The sequence below is a fragment of the Corvus kubaryi genome, unplaced genomic scaffold (genome assembly GCF_017639235.1).
Source record: "Corvus kubaryi isolate FWS band 111438036 unplaced genomic scaffold, C.kubaryi_AGA036_p1.0 37302, whole genome shotgun sequence".
Classification (NCBI taxonomy): Eukaryota; Metazoa; Chordata; class Aves; order Passeriformes; family Corvidae; genus Corvus; species Corvus kubaryi.
The window spans coordinates 4913526-4941424 of NW_024581095.1; the positions used below are offsets into that span (position 1 = coordinate 4913526).

General features: G+C 38.8%; 1 protein-coding gene across 3 annotated transcripts in view; it reads right to left on the minus strand.

Annotated features, from left to right (window-relative positions):
- Positions 1–3793: 3793 nt before the first annotated feature.
- RAD23B (RAD23 homolog B, nucleotide excision repair protein) overlaps positions 3794–27899 on the minus strand; it is a 37675-nt gene continuing 13569 nt past the window's right edge. For 2 of the 3 annotated variants that reach the window (XM_042028128.1, XM_042028130.1), the window contains exons 2-10: positions 27117–27198; positions 24598–24677; positions 22133–22380; positions 19017–19072; positions 15060–15187; positions 10516–10639; positions 9225–9352; positions 8637–8813; positions 3794–6806 (exon numbers count right to left, since the gene is read on the minus strand). In XM_042028128.1, the coding sequence (XP_041884062.1) occupies positions 6693–6806; positions 8637–8813; positions 9225–9352; positions 10516–10639; positions 15060–15187; positions 19017–19072; positions 22133–22380; positions 24598–24677; positions 27117–27198 (1137 nt within the window). In that variant the 3' untranslated portion in view covers positions 3794–6692. Of the gene's footprint in view, positions 6807–8636; positions 8814–9224; positions 9353–10515; positions 10640–15059; positions 15188–19016; positions 19073–22132; positions 22381–24597; positions 24678–27116; positions 27201–27899 lie in introns of all 3 variants that reach the window. The other variant, XM_042028131.1, reaches the window with a different exon arrangement.

Here is a 27899-nt window from a genome sequence, read left to right on the forward strand (position 1 = left end):
AATTATCCCAGACAAAGCCAGCACAGTCACCATAAACCATAAAACTCCCAGGGAGAAGAAAAGGGACAAAAATCCACTCCCTTGCAAAATAACACTAATTGTTCCATGCAAGGTATGATGATGATGTGACAGCCACCCAGAGAGCTTTTTTTCAGCTGGAACGAGTAATCTGATGACAGGCTTGCAGCTCCTCCACCTACAAACCACAATCATGCAAATAACCTCTTACCACTGAGACACCTATTTATGTAAGCACAGGTCTAATCGCTTACATCTGAGGCATTCACAAGGTATTATTACGGCATGATAAGGCTTATTAAGGAGTAACACAGCATTCTGAAGACACCACAAGCTTCAGCAGTGCAGCAAGGAAACAAAACCGTAGCATCAGTAGCTTCAGTTTCAAAATCTAAACATAAAAATGGCTGAATTCTGCACTAGAAGCAGCCCCATTAAGGCAAACCTATTTTTCTTGCCATCCCACCTTCCAAAAGGGTGTTCCTCTCCTCTAAAAACACCAGTTTACATCTGCTGCCTGACAGCGTGAACACCGCGTGAATCAAATGCACAGCTTCAACTCCCAGCCTCATTTTGCATCAGAATGCTTAAATTATATCACTCTTCCCAAAAAACTGGCTACGGTCCTACCACTTAATCAGTGATCCTGTCTGTTCTCCTCACCTGCACTTTGATAAATCTGGAAAGCAACTGGTCCTTTCCAACCACCCTGGAGTAAAGGGAATTCTGAGCTGGGATCACAAGGCTGCCTCTTGGCCAGGAGCCGTGGATGAATTTACAAGCCTCTCCCACAGGTGGCCACAGCAAAGAGTTAATTTCGGAAGTAACAGCTCTCCATCCTGCTGCCCCTGCCGGTGAAAAAAAATCACCCTTCTTCATGGCAAACTGAGGTCCAGCGCTTCAGGAATGACCATTTGCCAGAGATTTTGAAGGCAACGTAGGTGCAGTTCAACTAGATTTAGAAAATGGCTTTTAGTGTATTCTGTCGCCTTTTTGTTGGTGTACCAGAGAGCCACTTACTGCAAATTCTGTGAAATGTGAAAAATAAGGCTATTGAATGCATTTAGCAACAATTTCTTACTGCAGCTGAAAAATTACAGTTTTATTGAGTTATAGTCACATTTAATATGTTCCAGTAGCTTCTCATCTTAACCCTGCTGCTCTTCCAAGATTGAGTGTTCCCAGGTTTTTCCAGCTTTCCACAGGTCACAGTTCAGATTTTAGGACACTCATGGATCACAAATTACATTCATGCTCAAAAGGCACAAACCCATCAGGAACAGTTGTCCAAACGGACTCTGCAGCATTGCTCCAAGAGTGTCCTGCACAATCCTGCCCTTTGCCAAAGGGAAATTTGATACTTCAACATGGAGACAGGGGAAGCAAGCAGCACATTTATTAATATGAAATGCATGCTTTAGGCAGATCACTCATTTCTCTCACTTAAAGCAACACAGAGACTCATAGAAGTAAAAATCAAGTTATTTTTTCTTCTCTCCACCTTTCAGCAGGAGGACCTCTGTGCAGTGAGACTACCCAAGAGTGGTGTGTGGTGTCTCTGAGGAATATGCCAAGGACCAAACTGGTTTGTTTCTTTTTACTGCCCTCATTGTTTTGTAACCTCTTAGTCATCTCCCTCAGAACTGGTTTTAGAACCAAAGCACTACACAAAAAGCTATTGGATAAAAAGAAACACATAATTTTTTTGTCTTTGAAGTCTCCTTATAGATGAATGTTAGTTCTGTTCCCAAATACTCCATCCATCTCTCATTTATACATCCAGAGTCACACCAAAGGTTTGCTCATTCTGACTTCCCATTTGGCCCTGTCACACCGCTCCACTCTTCCCTCATCGCACTTGTAACTCTCCCAGGCATTTCCTTTCACACACATTGCCAGTTCCAGGTCCAGACTCCTCACCTCAACCTTCCTACAGAGATCTCTATCCCAGGTGTTCAGCACTTTCATTGTCCTGTTTCATATCCCACCCTGAAGACTGTTTCCTGCCCCTTTTCCTATTCTGAAATCCTGTTCCTCCATCCTCAAACAGAAGCTGGGAGTGCTCCCTTTGCAGCTGGCATGATTTCTTCAATAATGAAAAGAAAGGAGGGAAAAAAAAAAAGGAGATTTAGAGTAAAGACATGAGAGTGGGGGTGGGAATAAACATGCTTAATTCAAAGATATAATTAAAAATATGTGTCTGACTTTGACAAGACTTTGAACAATTCTACAGATACAGCCACACAGACATGTGGGAGACATTGCCTTATTTTTTCACCTTTGGCTGCTGCACATTTGAAGTCAAATGCTTCGCATTACAAGGACAGCAACCAACCCTTCCCCTGGGATGGCAAACAGCTGCCTGCTGGTGTATCTGGTTACTCCTCGTCTATCACAGCTAAAATCTCTTATCTCAGGCAACAAGAATCTCAAGGATGTTGCTCCTTGCCCTCAGCACCGCAGAGAATTCGTATTAATGTGTGGAGCCATATATAAAAATAGAAGGATACCTATTTTGAAAGACACTTTGCACTCCAGGTCTCTAAGGCACAACTGCATGAGCCACGCACAACACAAAACCATAAGGACTGTCTTTATTACCACACTTTCAGCAAATGGAAGCAGACAGCAGATGCTGCTTTGTAAGAGCTCACAAAGGAAAATGCCAAAGCAAAGGCATGAAGTGGAGGGAAGGATCTTCAGACTCTACCACTATTAGTTATTCCAGACTGCTACCATTATTGAAGAGCACATACTTATTAGTTTCACTGCAGTTTGGATAGAAAATGCCAGAGATGCTGGTGTCTTCATGAAAATGTGCTTTAATTAGAACTGGAGTTAAATTGTGTGTGTTTATTTCTTTTGCCTAGGAGGAAAGAAGTTGAGTTCTGACAAGAACCACGAAGTTTCACAACCCTTTCCCCCCAGGCCCCCCTCCTCACAGGTCATTTATTCTGTGGAGAAATATATAAATACAGCAATGGCACTGGACAGTTAGAAGTCAGGAACATCAGCTACAGTCTGTAGATACAGGCACCAGCAGCATTGATCAGTCATGCATTTTGTGGTGATCAAATAATTAAACTTTTCCCATACATCATTTAATCACAGGTGGAATAAGCCTACTTCTTTGGATGGTTTACTGAAGCCACAAAATTTTATAAATTGTGACTTCATAACCATAGTTGCGCATAGAATCATGTCAAAATAATGTTTTCAAAGGACAGTGTGCTGAATAATGTTGGCATCCCAAAACAGGCAAGGAAGAACTAAAGATATTACTGACAAAGATGTTTTCCCCACTCCCACCTTACTGTTTCCATTGAACTAGAGAGTATTTTCAAGTGCAGAAATTTTAGGTTAGTTTTGTGCACAGAACTGGACTTAAGAGAAATCAGGAAAAAAAAAATAATGTGGCTGCCTCCAAAACTCTCTAAAAACTAAATGAAATACTTAATGAAACCATGGGTGACAGATCTGCATACATTACTTGAGGACTTGGCTTTGTGTCTCTCTCATTCATTCATGCACGTTCTTGAAGTGAAGCTCAACCCAGCACTCCAAAATCAGAGTGCCACAGTTTGATTTCAGGAGTGATTAATCTCACATTCCTACAAAGTTCTGTTAGTGTGGGGTAAGAACAGGGCATTTAATCAGTCAAATTGCTTGGGTTTTAGCTGGACTCATCAGGCAACTCTGGGCGAGGTAAATGAACCACAGCATTAAAATGCAGCTGGTACAGAGGACTGAAGAACAGACAACTACAGAATTAATATGACTTCAGAGTAACTTTTTAATCCCAATTAAAAGTGCATCATAAATAGCTTTTGTCTAAGCAGATATTCAGAAGTTTTACAACAAAGGTAAGGACTACAGTACCAAAACTTAGGAAGAAATACTTTATTTTCTTAGCTACTGTTCAGAAAGCCCTGAGGAAACTGATCCCCAAATCCCTAAGAGATCTGCAGCAGAGAAGCTGAGGAGCACTCTGTGCAGACAACTCCCGGTAGTACTTGGTAGAAAACGAGGCACAACATACCTAGGCAGCTTGCTCAGGTCACACCTCCTCAACACCACATGAATTCCACGTATTCTTCCCTTTTGGCAGCTACTACAAAGAGAGACACGATTCTCCCTGGCAAGTATCCCGCTATTGGACAGGTAACAGTTTTTGCTAGCATGTAAGGTCAGACACCTGTTGTTCATCAGAAGTCACAAAAACACTGTTTCACTGCTGGAAAAACGGGAACAGCATGACTAGTAAGGCTTCAAACACAGCAGCCATAAATCCCTCAGTCACTCAGCATACAAAGTTACAAATGAACAAAGCTATTAGCTTTTTTTTTTTTTTTTGTACAAAGAACAAGCTCAACAGACTTTAATTCAAATACATTTATAATAAGTAAACATTTCAAAATCAAAATTGGAGGGAGTGGACTGAAACACCCAGACATTCTTGCTTTACTCTCCACCCTCGCAAAGAAGGAATGGTTATTTCTCATAGCAGTTTGATCAGTACAGAAGACTCCCACAAACTAAAAGCTTTTGTCTTAGTTAGGTATTAGCTATGTAGTAAAAGTACATTCAAGAAGTCCTTGTATCAATTTGGTGTTTTTCAAGTACCTGACAGCTGATCCTTTTACAGATAACAAACAGCCCCTTTTGGCGTGCAGTGTTAGATCAAAATCCATCTCTCAGTTCATAGATAAACTGAGAATCCTGTTTATATGAAGTCTGCTAGCTGACTCAGGTATTATTAATGTTAACTTCTCTAAAATGAAAACATTATGAAAGACTTATTTCCTATTTAGCAGTATCACATCTCCTACTGATAGATTTGGGTTGTGCTACTGATCACTTAGATGACATACACCTAAGAAATTTTAAAAGGATAAAATCTGAATAATTAAAATACACACTATCTGGAAAAATATCACAGATGTATAAGAATAGAAAAAAAAAAGTAAAAGGCTTTAATTCATTACATTGTTTTGTGCAGATAATATTTTTACAGACTATGGCCAATCAATGAAGAAACAAAATACAAATGTTTCAGTCTTTTTAGCTCTTTTTTCAAGACACTTGACTTGTACTTTGAGCTTAAATAGTAGTTAATCCACTGATAAACAAACTCAGCAGAAAACAATTTTTTAGTTGTACCACTAAATCATTAAAATCATTAATATCATTATGTTGTACAGGAGTTCAGTGCTGTACCACTAATAAGATTTTTCCTGGTTACTGTAGAGGTAAACTTGTAATCCAGGTAAATTGGACTACAACAGTAGAAAAATCAAACTATCCCCATGTTGTGTTCAGGTAACGTTGCACAGAACAGCTTTAGATTAAATTTGCATTTGTTTTTATTCCTAGTATTGCAATGATGGGCAAAATTACCTCTAAAAGCAAACGTGTATTACAAAAAACAAACAAACAAACAAAAAAATGGTTAACATTTTATGATGACTAAACAAAATAAATGGTAAGTAGGTATGAAGAAGTAAGATTCAAAACTCTGTAACCAGAACTTACTTTCAATAGAAAGTTTCGAGTGTCAATTTTTTTTACGTTGGAATAAATTGATAGTTTGCTTGATATCTCAAGTTTTGAACTTCTCTTCCTTATAAAGTGAATAAATCCCCAAAAGTCCTTACTTAACAGAAATAGCTTGAACACTACAATCTACTCAAGAGCAACAGAACACTTAATAGCTATACTATAAAAGCTGGTTCAACAAAGTTGGGAAGGTGAAATTTGATTTGATAAAGTCTCATTGCAGCAGACAAAAATGAAGCTTGCATTTTGTTTGCTGGCAGAAAAAGAATATTCAATTCACTAGAGTGCATATAACAAAACCAAACATGCAATCTATTGCTTTTAAAACTTTTACTGCAAGATAACATTAAGAGAACAGTAATTAGATATCTATAATTTTTTTTTTCCCAAAGAGAAAATATGTAAACAGGATAATAATTTTTTTCTGTATGTATATAGCTTCTCGGATCATTTCAGGGGGACAAAGGAGGGGGTGGTGTTTCTCAATAATCAGAACACTTTTAAATGTAATGGGTTTTCATTTGATAAAAAGAAGAAAGCCAACACTGTTCTAATTCAGCATTAGACAAAAATACTGTGTTTCTTGCACTACTTTAACACAGCTGAAGAAAAAAACCCGAATACCCCTATTTTGGCATTCAGGATTACATTTGCTCAGATCTTTTAGATTTCACAAAGCTGCTATCCAGTGTTGCCATGAAATACAGACTGTAAAATCTACGTAGCACAGGCTACTTCCAATGTCAATACTAAGTGGAAAGGAACATGAAGCAGTGCATTACACTACATTTCTGGAACTAGTACAGTAAGAGTTAAAACCTAGAAAAAGTTAACCTACAGTTTATAGAAGGAACTAATTATCTGCAGAAGCTGATTTTTTGGTTGTATATTTTTTTTTTTTTTACACTGTGCGATTTTCTGCATCTGCTAACTTAAAACAGACATTTAAAACTTGTTGCTTTCTTTGCTTTGTTTCCTATGTTCTCCCTTCCACCCACTCCCTATTATGCCATACACCAAGCATTATGAATGTAAGCCCAAATATCCTAGACAATCCAGTGAACAAAGTTAGTGTAATGCACTGGTGTGAGGTGTGAAATAGAAAAAAAAAAATTCTCTCAGTCTTCATCGAAGTTCTGCTGTAGAAGAAAGTTGGCAGCCAGGTTTTCATTCTTCTCACAGGCAAAATACGCCTGTATCACAAGTCCTTCAGGAAATCCTAATGCCTTTAACTGAAGAAAAGAAACATATTTAGGAAGTGCATTTTGTATGTTAGGCTTCTTTCTATGTCTAGTGTCTCAAGATGTCCCTTAAGCAATTACTGCCTTCTTGGAAATAACATTGCTGCCCAGTTCAACGCAGACTTTACTGAGTGAAAAATAAGGTGCTTTAGTAAAGAGGATCCTCACTTGAAAAGGTGATTTGATTAAGTCTAATGAAGCACCATAAAAAATTGTCACTTCTTTAGTGACCCAGTATGTCTAAAACAGAGCTGGGTCACAGTATTGTCAAGGAGTAACAGCACATTGCACTGCTGCAGAAAAAAAACCCCGACTTCAAAACAATGCTCATTTTAAACAATTATACAAAGTTCCAAAGCACTTTTAACAAAAACTGCCTGGAACAAAAGCTCCCAGCCTGTGATCTTTAGTAGCTTGTCCAGCATGTCACATTAAGCCATATTTTCAATTGTTTATCTTAAAAAAATTAACTACGCACTGCAGCCAAGACAAGTAAACTCAGAGCAATCTGGTTTTCATAAGTCAAGGAATTAATTAAAGTCTGGAACACAGTGACAACAGGGTATGAGAACACCAGAGAAGAACTTATTACTGTGCCAAGGGCTTAGCCAGCACTTAGGGGCACTCAGAAATTGAATCCTTGTTTTAGCCAAAGGCAAGTACACTTCACTATTTCAAGATTTTCTTAAAATCCTCACAGCACCTGCAAGCCATTTCATGTATGGGGCAGATCAAATAACTGTGAGAAACTGTGTCCTATTATCCCTCACCAGTCAGTCTTGGATTTTATTTCAGGCTCACAAACAGCATGAAAGCATCAGCTGCAATACTAAGACACTTAAATTTTGAGGTTTGTCTTTCACAGGAAGAGAAAGAAGCGTATGGATCTCTGCTTGGTTTTAGAAGAGACCGCAGAGCTAATAAAGCTCTACTGCATAAAATGGCTTTAAAAGGAAATGCAGCAGACTAGAGAAGATGGCCTGTGAAGAAGTACATGGACAAATAATTTTATTAGACTAATTTTACTAATTGCCAATTTCCTCAAGTTCTAGAGGACTGAATACCGATACTCAAATAGGTATCCTGATGATCCTTACATGAACTTTTGTTTTGCCAGCTGAAAAAACACTGTCTTTGGGGTACAAAACCACTACCACAGTATGACAAAAGTCTTGCAGTTTGTCCTGAGAAAAATCTCAGGGGCATTGCCATCCAGGCAAATTTAGTCAGTTACACAGTAGTGTTTATGAATGCAATATATCACCCCAGAGTATATTTTCATGCTTACCAGTACTTTTAGAAAACTGTAACTAACTAATTCTCATGGACAGACAAACAGCTGGGTAAAGTTTTGACTCCAACTAATCTACTCAACTATGACTGTTCTTACTTTCCAACACTGCAAAGAGTGCTCATGCAGCCAGACCTTTGTATCTGGAAACCTGTCATGGCATGATCTAGAACAGTGCTGGCTGAGGCTTTTGCAAGAGGAATTACTTTCCGAGTAATTCCCGAGGGAAATCCATTCTGTCATCAATTATCACAAGATGGTCTCTGATCACTTAAAACGCTCTGCCTCTTCTCGGTAAGACAGATTTAAGGTATTTTAGACTCAATTGCTATAAAGCAAGAAGAGGTATGATTTGAAACAAGGCTACAAGAGCTACGAAATGCCAAGTAGGAAAACATCAAATATTATGCAGAACTACTGAGCTAAACAAAGCTTAAGTTAAGTGTGTCTTAAGCATGCACTGGAGTCAACACCCTACAGCAACAAGAATTTCAAAGAAGAAAGGAAAATTTCAAAGAAGAAAGGCTCACCCTTTCTATAGCTTCTTTTTCCTGAGGTGTTACTTGAATGTAGTTCATATGAGCATTCCCAGCATCTCCTATTCCTCCAGTGCTGGCACCATCATCACTGCCACTTAAACCTTGGCGAGACTCTAGAACTGGCTCGTTCAACATATGAATAAAATGTTCCTGGTGCTGGCTTATTTGCTGTGAAGCACAGGACAGAAAAAGAAACACATAGATTTAAATAACTCATCTTTAAGCCTGCCAACAGACAAGTAAAAATATTTATTTTCAGAGAATTAAGAAGTCAAAGGAATGTGCAAAAAGTGCACAGAGAAAAAAATTATTCCGTCTAACCATAAGAAACACAATTTTTATGTTTCAATTCAACTGCAGTGATCCCTTCCTCTTCCTCACCCCCTTTGCACCTTTTATGAAGTCTCAAATTTGTATCTAATATCATAGAAAATACATTCTGTACAGCAACAACTGCTGAAAAGCCAGCAATAGAATGTTGTAACTGCTAGTAACATATCCCAGACAACATCAACATGTGACTCTCTTGTAAAGGTAAATCACAATTATCAAGCATTATTTTCTTCTTTTAAGATCCACCTGCAGTAGTTGGGGGTTTTCCCGTCCAATCTGCTGTAGCAATGCCGGCAACAGAGAAGGATTTTGCTGGATAATTTGTCTCATCTGCTGGAACTGAGGCTGATTTCGCAAAAACTCAAGTGGATGCCCTGAGAAAAAAAAAAAAATCAGGGAAGTAACACTTTTTTTTTTAAAGTTACTAAGAATCTTAATAAAATACATACCTACACTGTAACTGTAGATAGAAACAGGACATGCAAGTGAATAGCACACCCCTCACTGAAGCATAGAAGAATTTGCTTCCTCACAGTAACTCTAGCTTTAAGCAAAACTTCTTTATTCTAAGGTTAAACAAGGCGTTCCCATTTCACCCAGTCTTCTCTTAAGATCCAACAGCCTGGTCCTTATCTCCAACACTTTCCTCTGTATGTCTCCTCTCTGGTTAATCTCAGACACATCTACCCAACCCACCGTCTCATCTCTGCATCTACACCAGAGCTCTCCACCTCCTACCACAGGTCAGTTCTCCAGGGAGTCTTGTCTTCCCAAACATCCCACACTGTTAGTTACTGAAGTGAACACAGCAGTGTCTGAACTGCTCCGAAATATCCCTCCCCCCATTCTCTCTTCATGGATCATGTCATGTGTGCCTGCAACTACTAAATGCATGTTTAACACTCTGGCCTCTTATCAGAATTTGTATCTTGAGCACCATTTCTGCCACAGCCTAAGACAGACCCTTCCTACTCCTTCATTAGGCTCCTTTCATGTATTTATCTATCTCCCTTTAAGAGGGAGATAAATACCTGATAAATACCCTTCTCTTCAGCAGGCACCAACCACTGTCAAAGTGCTGCACTGCTGAGCGAAGAGTCCTAGGTCATTTATAGGTCTCTCCAGTGCTACACTTCATGGCCTAATTTCAGGTTTCTCCCTTAATATTCGAACTTCTGTGTGGTAAATATATTAATATAGCCACAGTGGACAGTGCCCAATCAGTCACGGAGTAGAAAGCCAGAGGTTAAGTGAGAGAAAACACCCAACCATATCTGTGCTCTTGCACTTAAGTTCAGAACACTGAATTAAAGAAATTGTGCAAGTTCACTGCATTTTTGGAAAACTCATGCTTCATTGCACATGACATACAACAAGCCACTTGTTCCAAGAAAGTACCACACCTGGAATTTCCATGTTAACAGCTCTTATCCAATTCCCTTTGAGCAGCCCACAAGCACCTGGAACTTAAAACTGACTGGAAAAGAGATTAAGTGCACATTGTTTATCATACCTTCTCAAACACAGCCTTTCTTACCTCCTAGTGAGCTAGCAGTCGTGGGTATAGTTGCTACTGCTGCTGCCACTGCTGAAGACTGAGATGCACCAGTGCTTGGTGGTTGAGGGGGTTCAGCCACAGCCTGATTATCTCCAGGTATACCCTAAAGCCACAGATCACATCATTACCCACAGAAATGTTTCAACTACATGCAGTATTCGGGTTTCAGAATGAAGGAAAAAAAAAAAAAAACAAACAACCTTAATGCTTTCACTGCAAATACAAGGCAAGATCCTGTGAGTTATGCATTTACAACTGACAGAGAACACCGTGAAAAGATTAATTTTATCTTTTGGCAGGAAAAACTTGTGGTTTTTATAGAAAGACAGTAAAGCATGCACTGCATCACTTTAAAACACACTTCGCCTGACAAAAAATACTTCCTTTGAATCCTGTTTGAAGATATTTGATATGAGTGAAAAAGTTAAATATACTGTTACAATATGTTATACTGTTATGCAAAAGAAATGACACTACAGCAACAAATTGCAGTACAAAATACTAACTAAGATTAACAATGCCATACAACTGGCAAGAAACTGAGAAGAGATACAAGAACACAGCTCTTGGGACCTCTTTCCTCAATGAAAAGCTGTCATTTACTGTATGTTAAAAGTGAAAAGGTCTGTATGTCACCCAGCTTTAGCAGTTTAAAAAAAAAAGTTAACTTGCCTTTTGTTTATTTTCTATCTGCAAGCAACTTTGTATAGGAACTGATTGCTATGGAGGCAGGAATGGACAAAGCTAAACCACAGTATTATAATAAACTAGAATGTAGGTTACACAACCATGATACCTCACTGTACTACTTTTCACCTGCATGGAAATCCTTCAAGCTTCCTACCCTAACCCTGCCTTCCTCACTGTCACTGAACTCCTGCACCAAGTTTGTCCTTTCAATCTATCTCTCTTGTCATGGTTTAGCATAGTTTGGGTTTTAGTTAAAGAGTTAAGTAAGTAATGGGTATTTTGAACCAAACCACTACATCCCTGAAGCCTGGAAACTTAGTCATGGGAGAGACACCACGAATAGTACAACAGGCCCTGTTGGAACAGCCCAGAGAAGTTATCCAAACGAAAGTCACCCTTCTGTTTGGGAACCACAGAACAGAAGGAACTGGGTGGGTGGAAATAGTACAGAACTACAGGGTAACCAGACAATGAAGAGGTTTGTCAAGCCTACCATAAAAATCACTGGTAGGTAATGTAGATTAAAAGTCCTGCTGTAACATGATCTTCACACGGTATGTTCATCATTACACCTGAACAAAAAGGACAAATATGCAGCTAATATAGAGCACACATCTAGAAAGGGAGAACTGGACAGTGCTCCAAGCAATGCTTTGCCTTACCTGTTTATTAAGAATCACATCAAGATATAAATCACCTAATCATCAACTGCATGTTTAAGCCACTCAGGGGAATAAATGCAGGATTTCCCTGTCACACACTTCATTACCTTCACATGGCTCAGTAAGCTTGCTACACATCCCTCCCTCCACTGAGGGGGAGAAGAATTCCATTCATGGTATAATTCTGAGGCAACACTCCCTTATCAGTGGCTTACAGAGCACTGATTAAATAGCTTTCCCATAAAAAAATAATTTCTGGCAAAGCAAGTATAATGTAACAACTTGGGTTACTCTTATGAAATTACTAGTTGATTTCACCTATTCACAGGCATATGTCATCACTGCAATCTGTGTCCAGATCAAACAACATGTGCTTGTTTAAACTTTTAAGTTTGCTCTTAAATGGAAGGACTATGTAAACTCGTTCAAACAAATTTACTTAGAAATTATTTGTCATCTTGAACATCATCTTAACTCTTGCATGCAAGCTTGAAGTATCACCCTCCAGATAATAGAGACTGTGTACAGTTGTAATCAGACAATGCCAGTGAGGCATGTGGACCTTGTTCACACAGCTACACAACAAAATAAAGCATGGTATTAAACCACACACAAGTCATTCTGAATGCAAACACTGCTTGGACAGCAAAAAAAGGCCACTGTTGCCTTATGGTGGATGAAACAATTGTTTACTGTTTAACGGAGCAGTACAGTGGTTTTTAGCTGACATTGCTCTCCGCAGGGCAATAATCATATCAGGTCCAGCTTCTGCACAGAATAGAGAACAAAATAGTTCCAGCTGGGAGGTACTTACAGTGATCATCTAGTCCCACTGACCAACCAATTCATGGCTGACCAAAAGTTAAAGCCTGCAAAGGGCATTGTCCAAATGCCTCTGAAATACTGACAGGCACAGGACATTGACCACCTCTCTAGGAATTATGTTCAGTGTCTGACTATACTCACACTAAGGAAACGTTTCCTAAAAATATCCAAACTAAGAGGCTGGTTATTAAAGAGATGACAGAACTCCTTCCTATTTAGGAGTTAGGAAATCCTTGGCTCAAAGGAAGATCTGAAAGTAAATGCCTCCAAAGTCTGGGGCTTAGAAAAATAAAGAGCATCTTTTGCAACTGAGACCTCCTTCCATGACCACAGTTCATGGACACAGGATCACACCTACATCTTGAATGATGAAGCCATGAAAACTGAAGAACTTGCCATCTGAACCATGGACAACAAGTAGAATCTTCAGGGCTCATCTGAGGAACAGCTGTGCTTTAATTACAGTTTAACTCCTTTCCAACACCTTACAGGTACCTTTGGTGTACTGGTTCTTCAAACACTTACAGATCTCAACATCCTAATCCTAATCTGCAGATCATATAAAAGATAGTGCTGATGATAGTTTGGAGGCAGGTAATGTAGAGAGAAGGTCAAAGAACACTGTCACCAACAGATCAGATCAACAGTAACTAAAAATAACCTTTTTTGATGCAGCAGGAGAGTAAGGAACATCTTCAGACCACGGCAAACCCAGAATAGTTAGAAAGACCATTTACAGAACAAGGATTGTTCTAGAAGGACAACAAAAAGTCTGACATCTAGTATGGTCTCCAAGAGCAAGACCATTCCTCCCTACTCCCTCTTCCAGAAGGAAGAAGAAGAAGAAAAGGTATTTCCAGTGAAGGATAACACGAAACATAAAGGGACATCTTATATAACAGGACCCCTTTTTATATACAGGGTCTTCTGAAGGACTGGAAATGAACTCCTCATACCAATCAATGTATTTGGCAGATGTGACATGTAACTCCATCACAGGGATACTCTATGTCTATTCTGGAGTTCCTGAAGAGAAATAAGCTAGAGGAGGGAAATGCCAGACTGAGTGCACAAGAATTGCATGCTGTGTAGGACTGCCACACACACAGCAGGCCCAACACTCACAGGAGGCACTGAATTCATGGTGTATTTACAGACTAGATGAACAGTAAAACCAACATTTTGACAGCATGAAAAACAAATGTTTGAGCCTGCAGACTTATGACAGACTTGGGAGTTACTGCATTCACCCTTGCTTCACCTAATGGTAGCTGGGAATTGAACTTTTTACATTCTTGTACTCAAAATATGTGTTGTCAGTTTAAAATCTGAAGATTACAAAGTCTTGGGAACACTAATGTAAGTGGGAAGCATGCCAGCGACTTGTAGTTGTAACTACTGAAGGAAAACTTCATTAACAAAATTGAAGTTTTATAACTGGAGGGTAAAGATGCCAGATTTCTTATCAATCAATCAGAAGTTCAACCCACATGTATTTTGCAAGGATTAGGTCAAGATATCTGGTTGCCAGATTTTAATAAAGTTCAGATCTCCTAAAAGGAAAAACCTCATCAGGGAAAAAGTGGTGTGCCAGAGTGAAAATTAAATGCACTGGAAATACTGACTAAGCAACAAAATCATAGACAAATTCTATGGTGGTTACAATTCAACTGTCAGATTAAGGTATACAATGAGAAACAATCCACAAAGCCCCAGAAAAACTCACAGGGTTTTCATTAAAGTGACATTACTCTTCTATTTCGTCTCATGCCAATGAGGTTTGTTTAACCCTTCAAGCTTTATTTATCAAATGAAAATTGCTTCTTCTCTAAAACACTGCTGAAATGAAAACACCAGTTAAATTAAGCACAGTTCAAAAAAAAAACCAAAAAAAACAACCTCTCAAACCTTTTTGTTTGGAAAATGTATCAAGAACACTGTGCATTATTACAGTGAACTGGAACTTAAAGAATGGTGATGTTATGTTATAGATACTAGTGCAAAAGGACAAATAATCAACTAATGCTGTCACTAAGAGGTGACACAAAATCACTGAGCCAGTCATTGGCAGTTAAAGCTATCACTGTAACTGGACATACTTTACATACAAATCCATATGAGTCAACAAAAAATGAAAGCGAAGAAGTGGTAGAGGTGGTTAGGGATTACTTCAGTGTTTTCTGTAACACATCACATCTGTCAAAATTTCAATCTCACCTTTCCAGATGGCAAATGTCACTCTCAGGGATTGAGTAATGTTCAAAAATAACACCAAAATCAAAGTGAAAGGTATTACGTGGGAAACAAAAACTGAAAGACCAAGGTGTAGGCAAGGTAAGTGCTCACCATCAGAAGGTACTCCACTGCTCTGTCAGGATTGTTGAAGCTGGCCCTCAGCGCTGCTATCACCTGCTCTCGCTCGTAGCCCATGGACATGATCTCAGTCACCATGTTCTCATAGGACTGACCTGTCACTAGAAGTCACAGGACCACCATTTTAAGGGAAGAAGATGAAAATAATCACACACACACACAAAAAAAAGTTTCAATGGATATGTAATTTCTACCCAAATTTCAGTCGTTCATCGAAAAGAGTACTTCCTATTAAACATGCCATGGTTCTGTAGCTTTAATTCCAAATACATTCAGTGGTTTCATTATGAATTTGATTGGAAATAGTGGAGGGTAATGAAGAAAATGTAAACTTCTACTGACAAAAGCAGTACTTGGTGATACTTCTGTACCTGTAATTGAAATTATGTTCTCTCTTCAAGTTTTCATTTAAGGTCAAGGGCATCCTCACAGCTAATATTAAATTCCTGATGTAATCAAGAGAAGTCTCCTGCAGCTTACATTTGGAAATCAAAACTTTCAAGGCAGAAATCTGCCTGCCAAATTGTTAGCCATTGCGGATTTTCCAAATAAAGACTTTTTGCTATGCCGCTGTTAGATGACAATTAGTGATGACCATTATATTGCGATATATTGCTACGTGCTGCTGCTGATGATGATCCAAGTAATTTAATCAACTTAATGTGGACCAACTCAAATCAGACAGAAGATTTAAAAGTTGGATCCAGGAAAGTCACTCAAGACTTCAATGAGGGTCCAGGAGACCAAGTTATCTCATTTAATTCTTATTTCACTCAATTTAACATTTGACTAGACATTCATCACATCAAATCCCCCACTTCTTACAGCAAAAATGGATGAAAACTGTCCCACAACTGCAGCAACCAAGACAAAAGGTACACATATGATATACGGAGCAATTTAAGGGCAACTGATCACTACACTAATTTCATTGTACAGAAAATTATTATCTCTTTTCATAATCCATTTAATTTTGCTGCCTTAAAAGCAGACAGCAGGTATAACAATTAAAAAGAAAGGTAACTATTCTATTATACATTGTACCTGGTCAAATCTTAAAGTTTATCTTGCTGGGGAAAAAAAGAATACAAACAAACCCAGGCATTAAAATACCATCTCCTTCCTTGGATAAAGGTATTCCTGATCTCAGTGAAATCCTTCTACTGACTGACTCTGCAACTAGGAAGTTAGTGGCAGGAGAGTTAAATAATTAACAGTAGTCATAAAAAACAACTGATTAATAATTAAAAAAAAAAAAAAAACCCAGAGGAAACAAATACAAGAGCTACTCTGTTAAGACAAGTAGGTCATAATTAAAAAAACCAAAGAAAACATCAAGTTTTATTCCCTTAGGGAGAAGGTGTTTAACTCAAGCCAACATTAATACAACCCCATTGCCTGTTTCTTAACGTGTGCTTCTAAATAATCAGTGGGTGTATGACTTAGGGCTGTATACTCAAGAACAAACAATAAAACAGCCCTAGCCCAAGGGTACTTGTGCATTATCCATAAATAAAGGATTTAAAAACCTTGACTAATTTGACTATTTATTATTTGGGCTTCAAAGTAATAGTGCCAACCTGATTGTAGGGAATGGTAAATTTTTCATGTCTTCATACAGAACTACAAAATCATTCATTTTACATCTACCTGCATTTTTTCATTCATTAAAAAAAAAAAATCACCTAAACATTGCTCTAAAGATATATACTTCTATATATCTTCAAAGAAGCAAGAAAGCCAAGCCAACAATTGTCCCAACACAATGATTTTGCTAAACTTCTGCTCACATTCTTCCTGACACGGCACTAGTTTACCCTTACTACTCCTAAGAAACTAACCAAGCAGACAGAACACCGGTTGATATAATTAGTTATTACTTGAACACTTCTGTATTGCTTTTTCGATATAAGCAAGGCAGAGACTAGAACACTATGAGAGATTTGATAGAGGAAAAAGATGCAAAAAGGCTGGCTTGCTCTGCACTGGCTGCTACCTAAGGCATAATTAAAAGCCAAAGGAGGAAAACAGAATTACTGAAAATGTAGGTGCATGTACTCCATACAGACTAGTTAACAAGTTGAGCAAAGTGAGATCAAGAATAATAATTCAGAAGTTGCACACTAGCAATGTCATGATACAGAGTCAGGCCTATCTGTACCTAGTGCTTAGTGGAAATGTTTGAGGTCAGGGCTGAATTGATTCTGCCCTTTGCTTTTGTCTTTCAAATAACATTTTAAAGCTGGATTAACTCTCAAATCCAGTTCATCACACTCCCCACAATATATCTTGTCCTATGCCCTAAAGAAATTTTAGGTTGCTCCTGTGAAAGATGTGGTTGCACAAGAACTGCAAGACATGCAGATCTTCACACAGCACACGAAGCCACATCACTCATCACTTTTCAGCATTTAACTGAAAACAGCAGCAAATCATAGAAAACAACCCGTTTTTAAAGCAAAATCAATCAATTTCAGACAATGTAACTGAGAAGCCCAAGTTAGAGTATGTGTAGGATCCAACTTAGTAAGATCACAACTTATGTCTGTGAAGACATACTCCATCAATTTGTGCAAGCAAATTCCCTCCAGGACAGTTTCTCAAAAAAAGAACCACAGAGTTCATGCCTATTGCCCTTGAACATTTTTTAGCTGACAACACTTACAATACGCTTACCCAGAAAATCACACTCAATACCTGTTATTTCCAAACCCGTTAGGGACACATGGGTTTTACTCCATCAGACACCAACCAAATAACTCCCATATAAAATGGATAGTGAGGTGACGGTCTTGAAATGGGATTTCTTTTTTTTTCCATTTTTGAAGAGATTTGAATCAAGACCACCAGCTTCATTCAACTTGCTGATCAACACTGTTAACACAGATGCTTGTGATGACCTCATCTTGGTCACTGAGATATTCAGTGTTAAGGAAGCACCTTTGGTAGCAGCAATCAGTTCAGCCCCTTCAGTCCTGTTACATTTTTGTCTCCTGCAGTATCCATCAGCTATTTCAGATCATACACTCTAAAACAGTATGTCACACCTAAGACCTAAACAAATCTAGTAGCTACCACTAATTCATGTAAAACATTATTGCTGCTTCTAAATCACCCTAGGCTGCTTAATCACAGCACCTGCCTCCAACATAACCACACAAAAATGTAGACTGAAACTCTTCACTTAGTTCAACTCTTTGTACCGAATTGCAGCTTCATATTTAAAGACAAAAGACAGAATAAAAACCCCACCTCCTTCTTATTTCTATGCCTGAATTTGTTACGATCCAAAACAACCCAAAAATTTCAGGAGGAGTAAGGAGTTGTGGGTTTGTCTAGTAATTTCCTAGGTACACAAATCAGCATAAATATGGGGCAGACCTTCTTATTGTCTTTATTGTTTATTCCACTGAGAAACAAACATTACTTAAACTGTCAGAATAAAAGTAAGTTGACTGTAAATACAGGGAGGCATTCATTTCTCAGCCCAGATAGCAGCAGATCTGGTGAATTTATCTAATCTAAATGTGTCAAAAAGCAAAGTACTTTCAAAGCTGGAACAAGGGAATAATAAAGGCAGCCGTTTTATCAGACCTGCACTCTGTGGAAAGCACACACATGTTTACATCTAGTCTTCTATTCAAGCTACTTCAAAGTGAATAGTTAGAAGAGAAATTAAGGCAAATGGGGAAAAAAAGCTGGGATGACAAGGAACTTCCTTTTACACCATAAAAATATACAAAGGGAAATATTCTTCAGTAAAGTAGTTCTCAATGCTGGTTCCAAGATATCAACTTCAGGTCTTAGAGAAGAGCACTTTGATTATAACTTTAACAATGACAGATACAGAAGGAAATGTCAACATCTGCTAATCCGTCATGTTTCTGCTGCACCAAAATAATGTCTACATTAAAAAAACTCTCCACTTACCAAGTGCACTTATAGCATCCTCAAAAAGATTTGATCGAGATGTATCACCTGTTGTACTGTAAGACGAAGACAAGTGCAATGGTAATTACAAAACTTTGGAAAACTTCCTGTTTTTCAAAAAAAAAAAAAAAAAAAGCAGCAGCAGCTGTAACTCTAATAGCCCCTTTTGTTTCTAAAAAACCAACAAAGCTTTCCAAAGAGCTCTCTTTTGGTCCTATAGTGAGAACAGATTTTACAAACTTACAATGCTAGCATTTTTAACACAAGGACAACCTTCCCCCGCTACCCCCCAGAAGTTTGGCTCTTGCCCATCTGCTCAGGGATTAGCCATCTGCTTGCTTGAATGCTTTAAAGGGTGGGAGAACAAGGTGGATTTTCAAAAGCACACAGCAGTCTTGCTAACTGCTTCCCCACAGTCACCAGCTTGATCTCAATGAGGACCCAAGGAGGTCGGTGGCAGGCACTTATTAAAATCTCAGTATACTACTTTCCCAGGAATATAAACTGCTAACATTTGCAATTACTCCATCTCAAGTTATCAAAGTTGTTAAATTACAGGATTAAAGGCTCACCTCCATGAACAGCAAGGAACACAGAGGCGCAACAGTGGGCAGAGGAATACCAGTTTTAATCAGCCACAGCCAAGGGTGCCCCATTCCCAGGGCTGCAAATTAAAGCATCAGCCCCTTGTTTTCAGGGTGCCATCCAGGGTGGGTCAACAGGACTCCTTCAAGAGCATTACAGCCTACAGGGTGGTACAACTCACCATGGGGTGCCAGGAAAAAGTTCTGGGGGAAATCTAGAGCAAGAATCAAAGGCAGGGAAAGGAAAAGCACCAAAGCACCATGCAGATGAAAAGCACGGGTTAAGAGAGCAAAAAGAGGAGAAAAAGGGCCAGTCATAGGTAAGAAACACTTGCCTGGCCACGCTCTGCACCTCACTGCCAGTCCATCCCGTCTTTTTATTAAATTCTACTTCTAAAATTTCTCATGATGCATGGGGGGGGTGTGTGTGTGTGTGTGTCTCTCTCTCTATTCTACATGCACATGTGTATATGGAATTCCAAGTGTCCACAGGGACAGGGAACTCTGAGTTAGGGGGATCCAGACACCTGTGGAGCCAGCAACTGCTGAGACCAGACACTGTGGAAGTCTGAAGGCCAAGGACCGCAGCCAGTTCCTGGGTGAGCCCTGTGTGTGTGTGCATGTGCAGGCAAGGGGAATCTGATTATCAGGGTTGCAGGGCTCAGGCAGTCCCCATGCCAGGTACCAAAACCTTGCCAAATACTAAGGGCCAGCTATCAAAACAGAAATTTGTATTTTTCGTTTGTATTTTGTACATATTCATTTTGCAGCAGTGGGCTTTGCCCTAAACAGCCAGAGGGGAACAGGATGTGGCTAATGTATCTTGCATGAGTGATAGGCTTTTCCCTGCCTGAGCTGACCTAAGCAGCCAGACACACAGGTTTATACATATTGTGTGCATATTTTGGGAATACATGTTCAGTCTTGATAACGTGATAGACTTGAGGACATGGAGCTGCAGGAGCCTCACATTTATCAGGCTACCAGAGTTGGCAACTCCTACCAGCAAGTGAAAGATCATCAGATTGATCTGAATGTTTCCAGAAGACGCCACTAAAAATCCAACAAGGCACTTACAGAGATCTCTGTAAGATCTATGCAAGAAATAATTTGTTCCAACAAGAATGCTTCACTAGTATCTGTCAGTAGTAAGATTTACAATCAAAAAAAGATCAAAGGCAAAGCAGGACGCCAGCTGGCCTGGCCTTGGGTCAATAAATCTTGCCTTAGTAATTTAAATTCTAAAGCAAATCAGAAGGAAACAGTACTCACTGAAATCAAGGCAGGTGATAACTTTAATGTATATGCTAAATTATTTTGTTCCTTCCTGTTAAATACGTACACTGAGGCTCCCTTACTGCAGGTTTTTTTTAGTAAGACTGCAATCTGTACATTAAAAATACAGAAAACACTATGTCATTACGAAAGACTGATCTTTGAACCTAATGGACAAACTGAGCATTAAAAAAAAAGGAAAAAACCCCACCCATTAATATTTTCACAAACTAAGTTACTTTGACTTATAAACGAAACTCCATTTGCATTCCATTTCTAAGAGATACTAATTTCTCAGAAACGCAAATTAAATCATCAATTTGTATATTTAGTGCAAGAAATTTGTGATGAGTTTTTCAAGACATTAGGCAATTCCAAGTTTCGCTTCATTATCATCAAATCAGTATTCGATGGTGTTTAAATACACTTAAAAATACTGTCTTGTGCACCAGTATTCCCAGAAATGACACACAAATTAAAAACCAGATTATGAAAAATGAAGATTTGATGCTATGCAGCACTTCAAGGGCCATTAAATCCCAGTTAACAACGTTTTAATCCCATGCAATACTTAAGCAACTTAAAGCAAGCAAAAAAAAGGCAACAGCATACAACAGGGATGAAACCTCCAACTTCCATTTGATTTTCTCAATTGTAGAGAATTGACTTGAAAAGTTTTTCCAGGTCCCACCATTACCTGCATATGGGCCAAGGAACATTCAGAAAAAATAAACTGGTAGCTTTAAGGCATTACATGATTAAGAGCAATACCACATCCTCCATTTTCAAAGAAAAAGCTCTTTCCAGAAATTAAGAGACTCATACAGCAATAAAGAACTTAGGGTACAAATCTGACCAATATGATCTAAAACACAATCAGAGGTTTATGAGCAAGACAGGACACACTTCTCTTAAGACTTCAAGAGCTTTGTGAGCAGTAGAGCCCCATTGCAGGTGAATATCCTCAGTCTGAAAAGAAATTTGCATGACAGCAACTCTGAAATGCCTAACAGGAACAAAAGTCTTGTGTCATTTAACTCTCCACTCCACAGGTTTATTCCCAAGACCATATTTGCCACAGGAAAAGGCATAAGCAATGAGGGGTGCTTCTTACAAGCAGTAAAATTATACTTGAGTTAGAGACTGAAACTACACTTAAGAAAGAAGAAAAATTATATAGAATGGAGAGAATGACTGGAACTAGAAGCAACAGAAATGGACAGAAATAGGAACCCATTTTTGGAGGCTTATTCATACCTGTCAATTGATGATGGACTGACAGCAGCTGGTGCCTCAGGTGGTTTTTCTTCTGGCTTCTCCTCTTTTGGAGCACTCACAGGTGCAGGTTCACAAGCCACTGCATCTGGTGCTGGTGGTGGAGGGACAGGAGCTGGCACAGGGGCAGCAACAGGGATTGGTGCAGCAACTGCTGTGGGAGCTGCAGTTGTTGAGCCAACAGTGGAAGTGGCATTTGATGGCTGAGTCGCTCCAGCTGCTGCTTTGGGCTACGGGAGGACAACAGAGCTCAGGCACAGCACAAAGCTCATAAATCCAAGCTCTCTACAGGAAACACACTAAGTTCTGTTAAGACCATTTGTGTTTGATATTGCTGTCTCAACATCAAGCACAACATTAAAACATTGCAAGACATTAAATCTCTAATGCTTTTCTCTGTGTTTAAACGAGCAACTGAGACTGTCACTGAAGTACTTACACACCTGAGCATTCACACTCTAAGGAGAAAATGAAATGCAAAGATCTAAATATTTACAGACCACAATATTCTAAATATGAAAACAACCCTGTGTTTTATAAAAGCACATTTTCCAAAAGAAACCAAGCAAGCTGCCTAAAAGCATCTGCAGAACAAGCATAAGCTTTTCTCATCACTCAGATCTGGAAAAAAGTGATTAAGACAGAAATCACATTTCATTATGAATGCTGTTTGCTGGAAAACAAGATGCGAAGAAAAATTAAACTTCACCTGCAACATGTTTTAGTTATGCAATCTTTGTATTCAAAGCACTGCAACAACATCTCAAATACTTCAGTTCTAAAGTGAGCACTAAGGATAGAGAAGAATGAAGGACTACCAAACTTACAGCAGAAAATTTAGAGTGGATAATACTTGTATGCAATTGTGAAATAATCTTCATATCTCTTAACATGAATTTTTCTTGGACGCAGTATTAATCCCATTGTACAGAAACAGCCCCAAGGGCTGACAAAGCTAACCCCAATCTTTGCCTTTCCAAGAGAAATAGCTGAACTTTAACAGAACTACTTATTCAAGGTTCACCACTTTCAGACAATGTTTGCTTGAAGTAGGAAACATCTACTTCCTCCTTTTGTCTGCAAGGAGAGGTAAGGGTAAGAATGAATAGCTACCAATGTGATGGGCACAGCAAATAACATTTTAATAAGCACTCAAAGAAAAACACTGACACAGTTGGAATGCAAGGGGAGCTATTTTCTGCTGGATTCCAAAACCCTTAATGCAACAATGTCTGAGCATCAGACAAAGTTAGCAGTCTGTGCCTACGTGACTGGGCATGTCTACCCACAACAGAATCAGGAAAGGACAACGGAGCTTCAAGACTAGCAAAAATATTGTAAGACTGAAGAAATACCAAACCTACAGGTCCTTTAATATCAGAATATACTGAATTTAGCAGATCTTCATGGAGATCTGTGTGATCATAGAATTGTTGAGGAGAGGTCTCAAATGATTGAATCTAACCCAGCACTGCCACACCCACCACTAAACCGGGTCCCTAAATGCCACAGCCACACATCTGTTGAAAACTTCCAGGAGGGGCAATTGCACAACTTCTCTGGAGTCTTCTGCCATCAACAAAATGAAAAACTGGACTCTTGACATCTCATCTGCACCTGTTTTCTTGCACTGATAAATGCCTCTGTGGCAAACCACAGATGAGAAAGCTGTTCAGTCAGGAAGACAGCAAACAACAGTTATCTTTAACAAGCCCAGATGTTTAATTATGTTTAGTAATACCAGATAGAAATAACAGAATATATGTTTTCTTTGTCAGGAGGAGGAACTCTAGCTTCAAAATTAATTTCCTATTCCAAAACAGAGATGAAGCCAATTTCATTCAGATTGCAGTGGTCTGGAATGCCTGGAAAATCAGTGGCTTGATTCCTGGAAGCAGCCTGACAAGTGGTTCAGAGAAGAAATACTTCAAACACGTGTGTCACAGTCATTCCCTGTAAATTGCACTTGCAGTCTCTCAAAACCCACAGGTTTGTTTACTGACAGATGTATCCTGTCTCTACTGGTTTATGCTGTTGAGCTTGACAGAAGAAAAAGCCATTAACTATGAAAAGCAACATGGCAAGGCTGGAAGAGTTCCATACAGAGGATTTAACAACAAACTACCTAGGTTAACTTCTTCCTTTTAATAACAAAAGGAGAAAAATAACAGGGAGACAAGAAAGAATAAACAGTAAAATCAGCCATTAGCAATTTTTTTTTGTTTGATACAAACATTCAGCACAGAACAGCAGCAAAAATCAGCCTAGGCAAACCAGGACTGTGAGGCAGTATTTTTTTCTATTCACACAAGCATTTTGCTGTTGACCAAAACTTGCATATGATGAAATTCCACTGGTTTTAAGGATGGGCATATACAATCACTCATCATAAGAAAAAACAGAATTAAATTAATGAAGCTTCCTATTCAAAAGTAACAATTACTCACCTTTGTCACCATAACCACCACAAAGTTCTTCTCATCTATCTTGTATTCTTTAAGAGCAGTTTCATCATTAAGGATTTTACCTGGGAAATTAAACAGGTAGAAATTAAGAAGTTGTTTAGCAAATCAATAGATGATCTTAGGATTTCCATAGCTTGAGGGCTGCTGCCCTAAGTGCTGAAGATGCTTCAAACCATTTAAAATAAAAGCATTAAATCTGGAAAGATTCACTGGACCCATAACAAAGATACACGTAACACAGGGGAAAGGCTTTAACATACCAAAAGCTTAACCAAGTAACTTAAGTCTGCTTACACAGTAAGGGAAATTCCTTTCTACTTATCTTCCATTTGGTCTTCAGGTAAGAGCATTACCTGCAGTAAGAAGTTTGTGACCTTGCAACTTTAACAACTTGCTATTAAAAGAAGGCTAAAACATTAGAAAAAGCTAGAACCATTCCATAACTTGCCACCTTGACAGAAAGATGAAAAAGCCATCAGACAAACCCAGAAACATTTCTTATACTACCACTTTTGATGTTTCATAAGCAGAGGTGGTACTGTGACAAAATAGATTTGCATCACATCTACAAGAACCTAGGAACACAGTAAGCCACATACTTCTTTGCCTTTTCTCAAAATAAGCTGACTTAGAGGTAGCAGCATAAATCAGAAAATTAAGTCTGTATTTCAGAGAGTTTTACAGGACCGATTTCCACTACAGAATTTTCAGGGAGTATTTTACAATTTAAACTGATTAAGTTTCTGAAGATGTGCCACACGCTGATTCTATTTCACAACGTCTCTCCGTGCTAGTGGGCTGCAGCTAGAAGGATACATCCTTATCCTGATGACTGCAAGGAAATCAAGCAACACACACTTTATGGCACTCAGAACACAAAAGACTGGTTCCACCAGTCTTGCAGGTCAAGCATTCGAGAAAGTATTACATGTACTGCAGTAATAGAAGTACCTGTAGCATCTGACTCAGAACCTACATGGGTCTACTTATGATTTTTTATAGGCACTTTGGGAAAGGCTTTAATGAATGTGTATGTAATATAATATATATACTTTCATAAAGTATACATACAGACATCCTGTCTTCTCGGGACACACCACTCTCAGGGTTTCTAGACCTTACCTTAATACAGATATCAACACAATGGACCTGCCTCTAATCAGAGTCAGCTGGGGCTACCACTTTGTTTTTACCAAATTCTACAGCTCGTTTTAATAAAAGTAAAAATGTCATCAGTATACCCTTGTATCTCTTGTCCAAGAAAAAGGAAAAAAAAGAGAATCAATCTTTGGATAGTATTATATTCTCAATCTTATTTCCTATATTTCCTACTGCTTGTGAGGCTTATACAATACTGCAGATACATTCTGGCTTCAGAAAACACTCACGTAATGTCACAGAATCTTGTGCAATCCTTGGTTTTTGCAATCACAGAAACAAAATATTAAGAGTGCCATGCAGTTACAGACATTGCACAAAGCCTTCTGCCTTGTTAACATTTCTTGGTTATACATAAGACTTCCACCTTTGATAGAGGCCTGCAGTCAGATAGGAGTATTTTCTGGAACAATCAATGGAGGTTTCAGAGCACCTTCATGTTCTTGACATGCACTCCCTTCACTGAAGTACTAGGGACATAAAACTTGCTATGAGACATAGTCCTGAGGAGCTGTACAAAGACAGAGACTCACAACACTCCCATTAGCATCTCTCCACTGTCACCCATGGCTTTAGCTTACTACAAGTGAAAAGACAATACCTATTACAAAGCAGTACATGACAAAAGCAAAAATTCCACCAAAGTTTCTTTCAAACTCAGTTTTAGAGGAAAAAAAAAAAAACCACTAGAGGGAGTACTGGAATAGCACCAAAGTGTTGACATGAAGTGAGAACAAAAAAATGGATTTATGTATTAGTGCCAGAACGAACAAGGCAAGTAAGATAAAGCTCAAATAAAGTTAATTTCATGTTTTAAACTGACATTAGCCTGGTTTTTGCTAGTACATAATACACATTTCTAGTGACAGAGCTTGAAAATACTGGAAGTACCTTTGTACAGCAAGCATTTGGTGGTGGGTTTCTTTTGTTAATCCAAAAGAAATAATCTGGTTTTTAATTCCCTGAGGTATATACAGCAATGCTTCAGCTATACACGGCATAAATGCAACAAGAAAAGAATTAAGCCGGAACAGCAGCTTTGACCTGCTTAAATCCTGAATTCCTGTAACAAAAGCTATTTCTTCTTCACCCAGCATATCCCCAAGACATCAGGTTGTAAGAGCAAAGATGACAGACCCACATGCACTAAAACCTATTAAAAAATTCTAATTCAAAATTAAGAGCTCCCTTTGACGCCAAGTTTGGTTTTGTGTTTGTGGGGGTTTTTAACCTGTCTGTACTTCAGTTCTTCGAATTCTTAGAAGACTTAGCATTCACATCCAAGTCAAACAACAACATAAAAAAGGCAGGTTCAGATAAGGTACCTTCAGAATATCCATTACCTGCATAAATTAGTTTTTGGCCAGCTACTGGAAAGGCATCTTTTCCCCTTTCTGATTCAATCTTCTCTTTCAGTGCCTTCACCTAAAGCACAAAAACAGTTTTAATGAAAACAAAGTTCACAGTACAAAGTTTTAAATACTGAAGAGTAGTTTCAATCATGTCTTGATTATGCCAAGTTTATCAGTCTTCTGAATATGTCACTGTAACCACTTGCAGAGCAACATGTCCCCCTCACAAATAGTCTCCTGCGCTGAATCAAATTAGGTAATTATTTCTCCAAGAGAAGTTATTAGTATGAGTGTACAACACAGTGAAAATATAAATTGATAAATCTGGGGAACAACCATGTTTTCATCTCTTGACCCATTTGCCCTGTTCTTTCTCTGAATGCAGCGGGTACACCTGCTATAAACAGAGCTGAAGGTCTTCATCATCATAACCACTCTTCAGGGAATGCCTGGGTTTTTTTGGTAAGATCACTATGACATTCAGCCTTGAAGTCCCCATACGCAAAGACTTGTGCAAACTGTTCAGATGCTTATCTTACATAAGCTGTTTTCAACTCTTCCCCCTCCATCTCAATTTCTGGAGCTGCACACAGCAATTCGAAGCCTACACATTTACTTGCTTGCATGGACCATTGATGCATCATTGTATTGGGTTGACCCTGAGTTGATGGACAGTCTTTTAGACCAATTACGCTTCTCACAATTTACATATTTAAACCGCACAGAAAGGCGGGACTTCCCTTTTTGTCGGAGCTCGCTTGCTGGAAGGTGGGG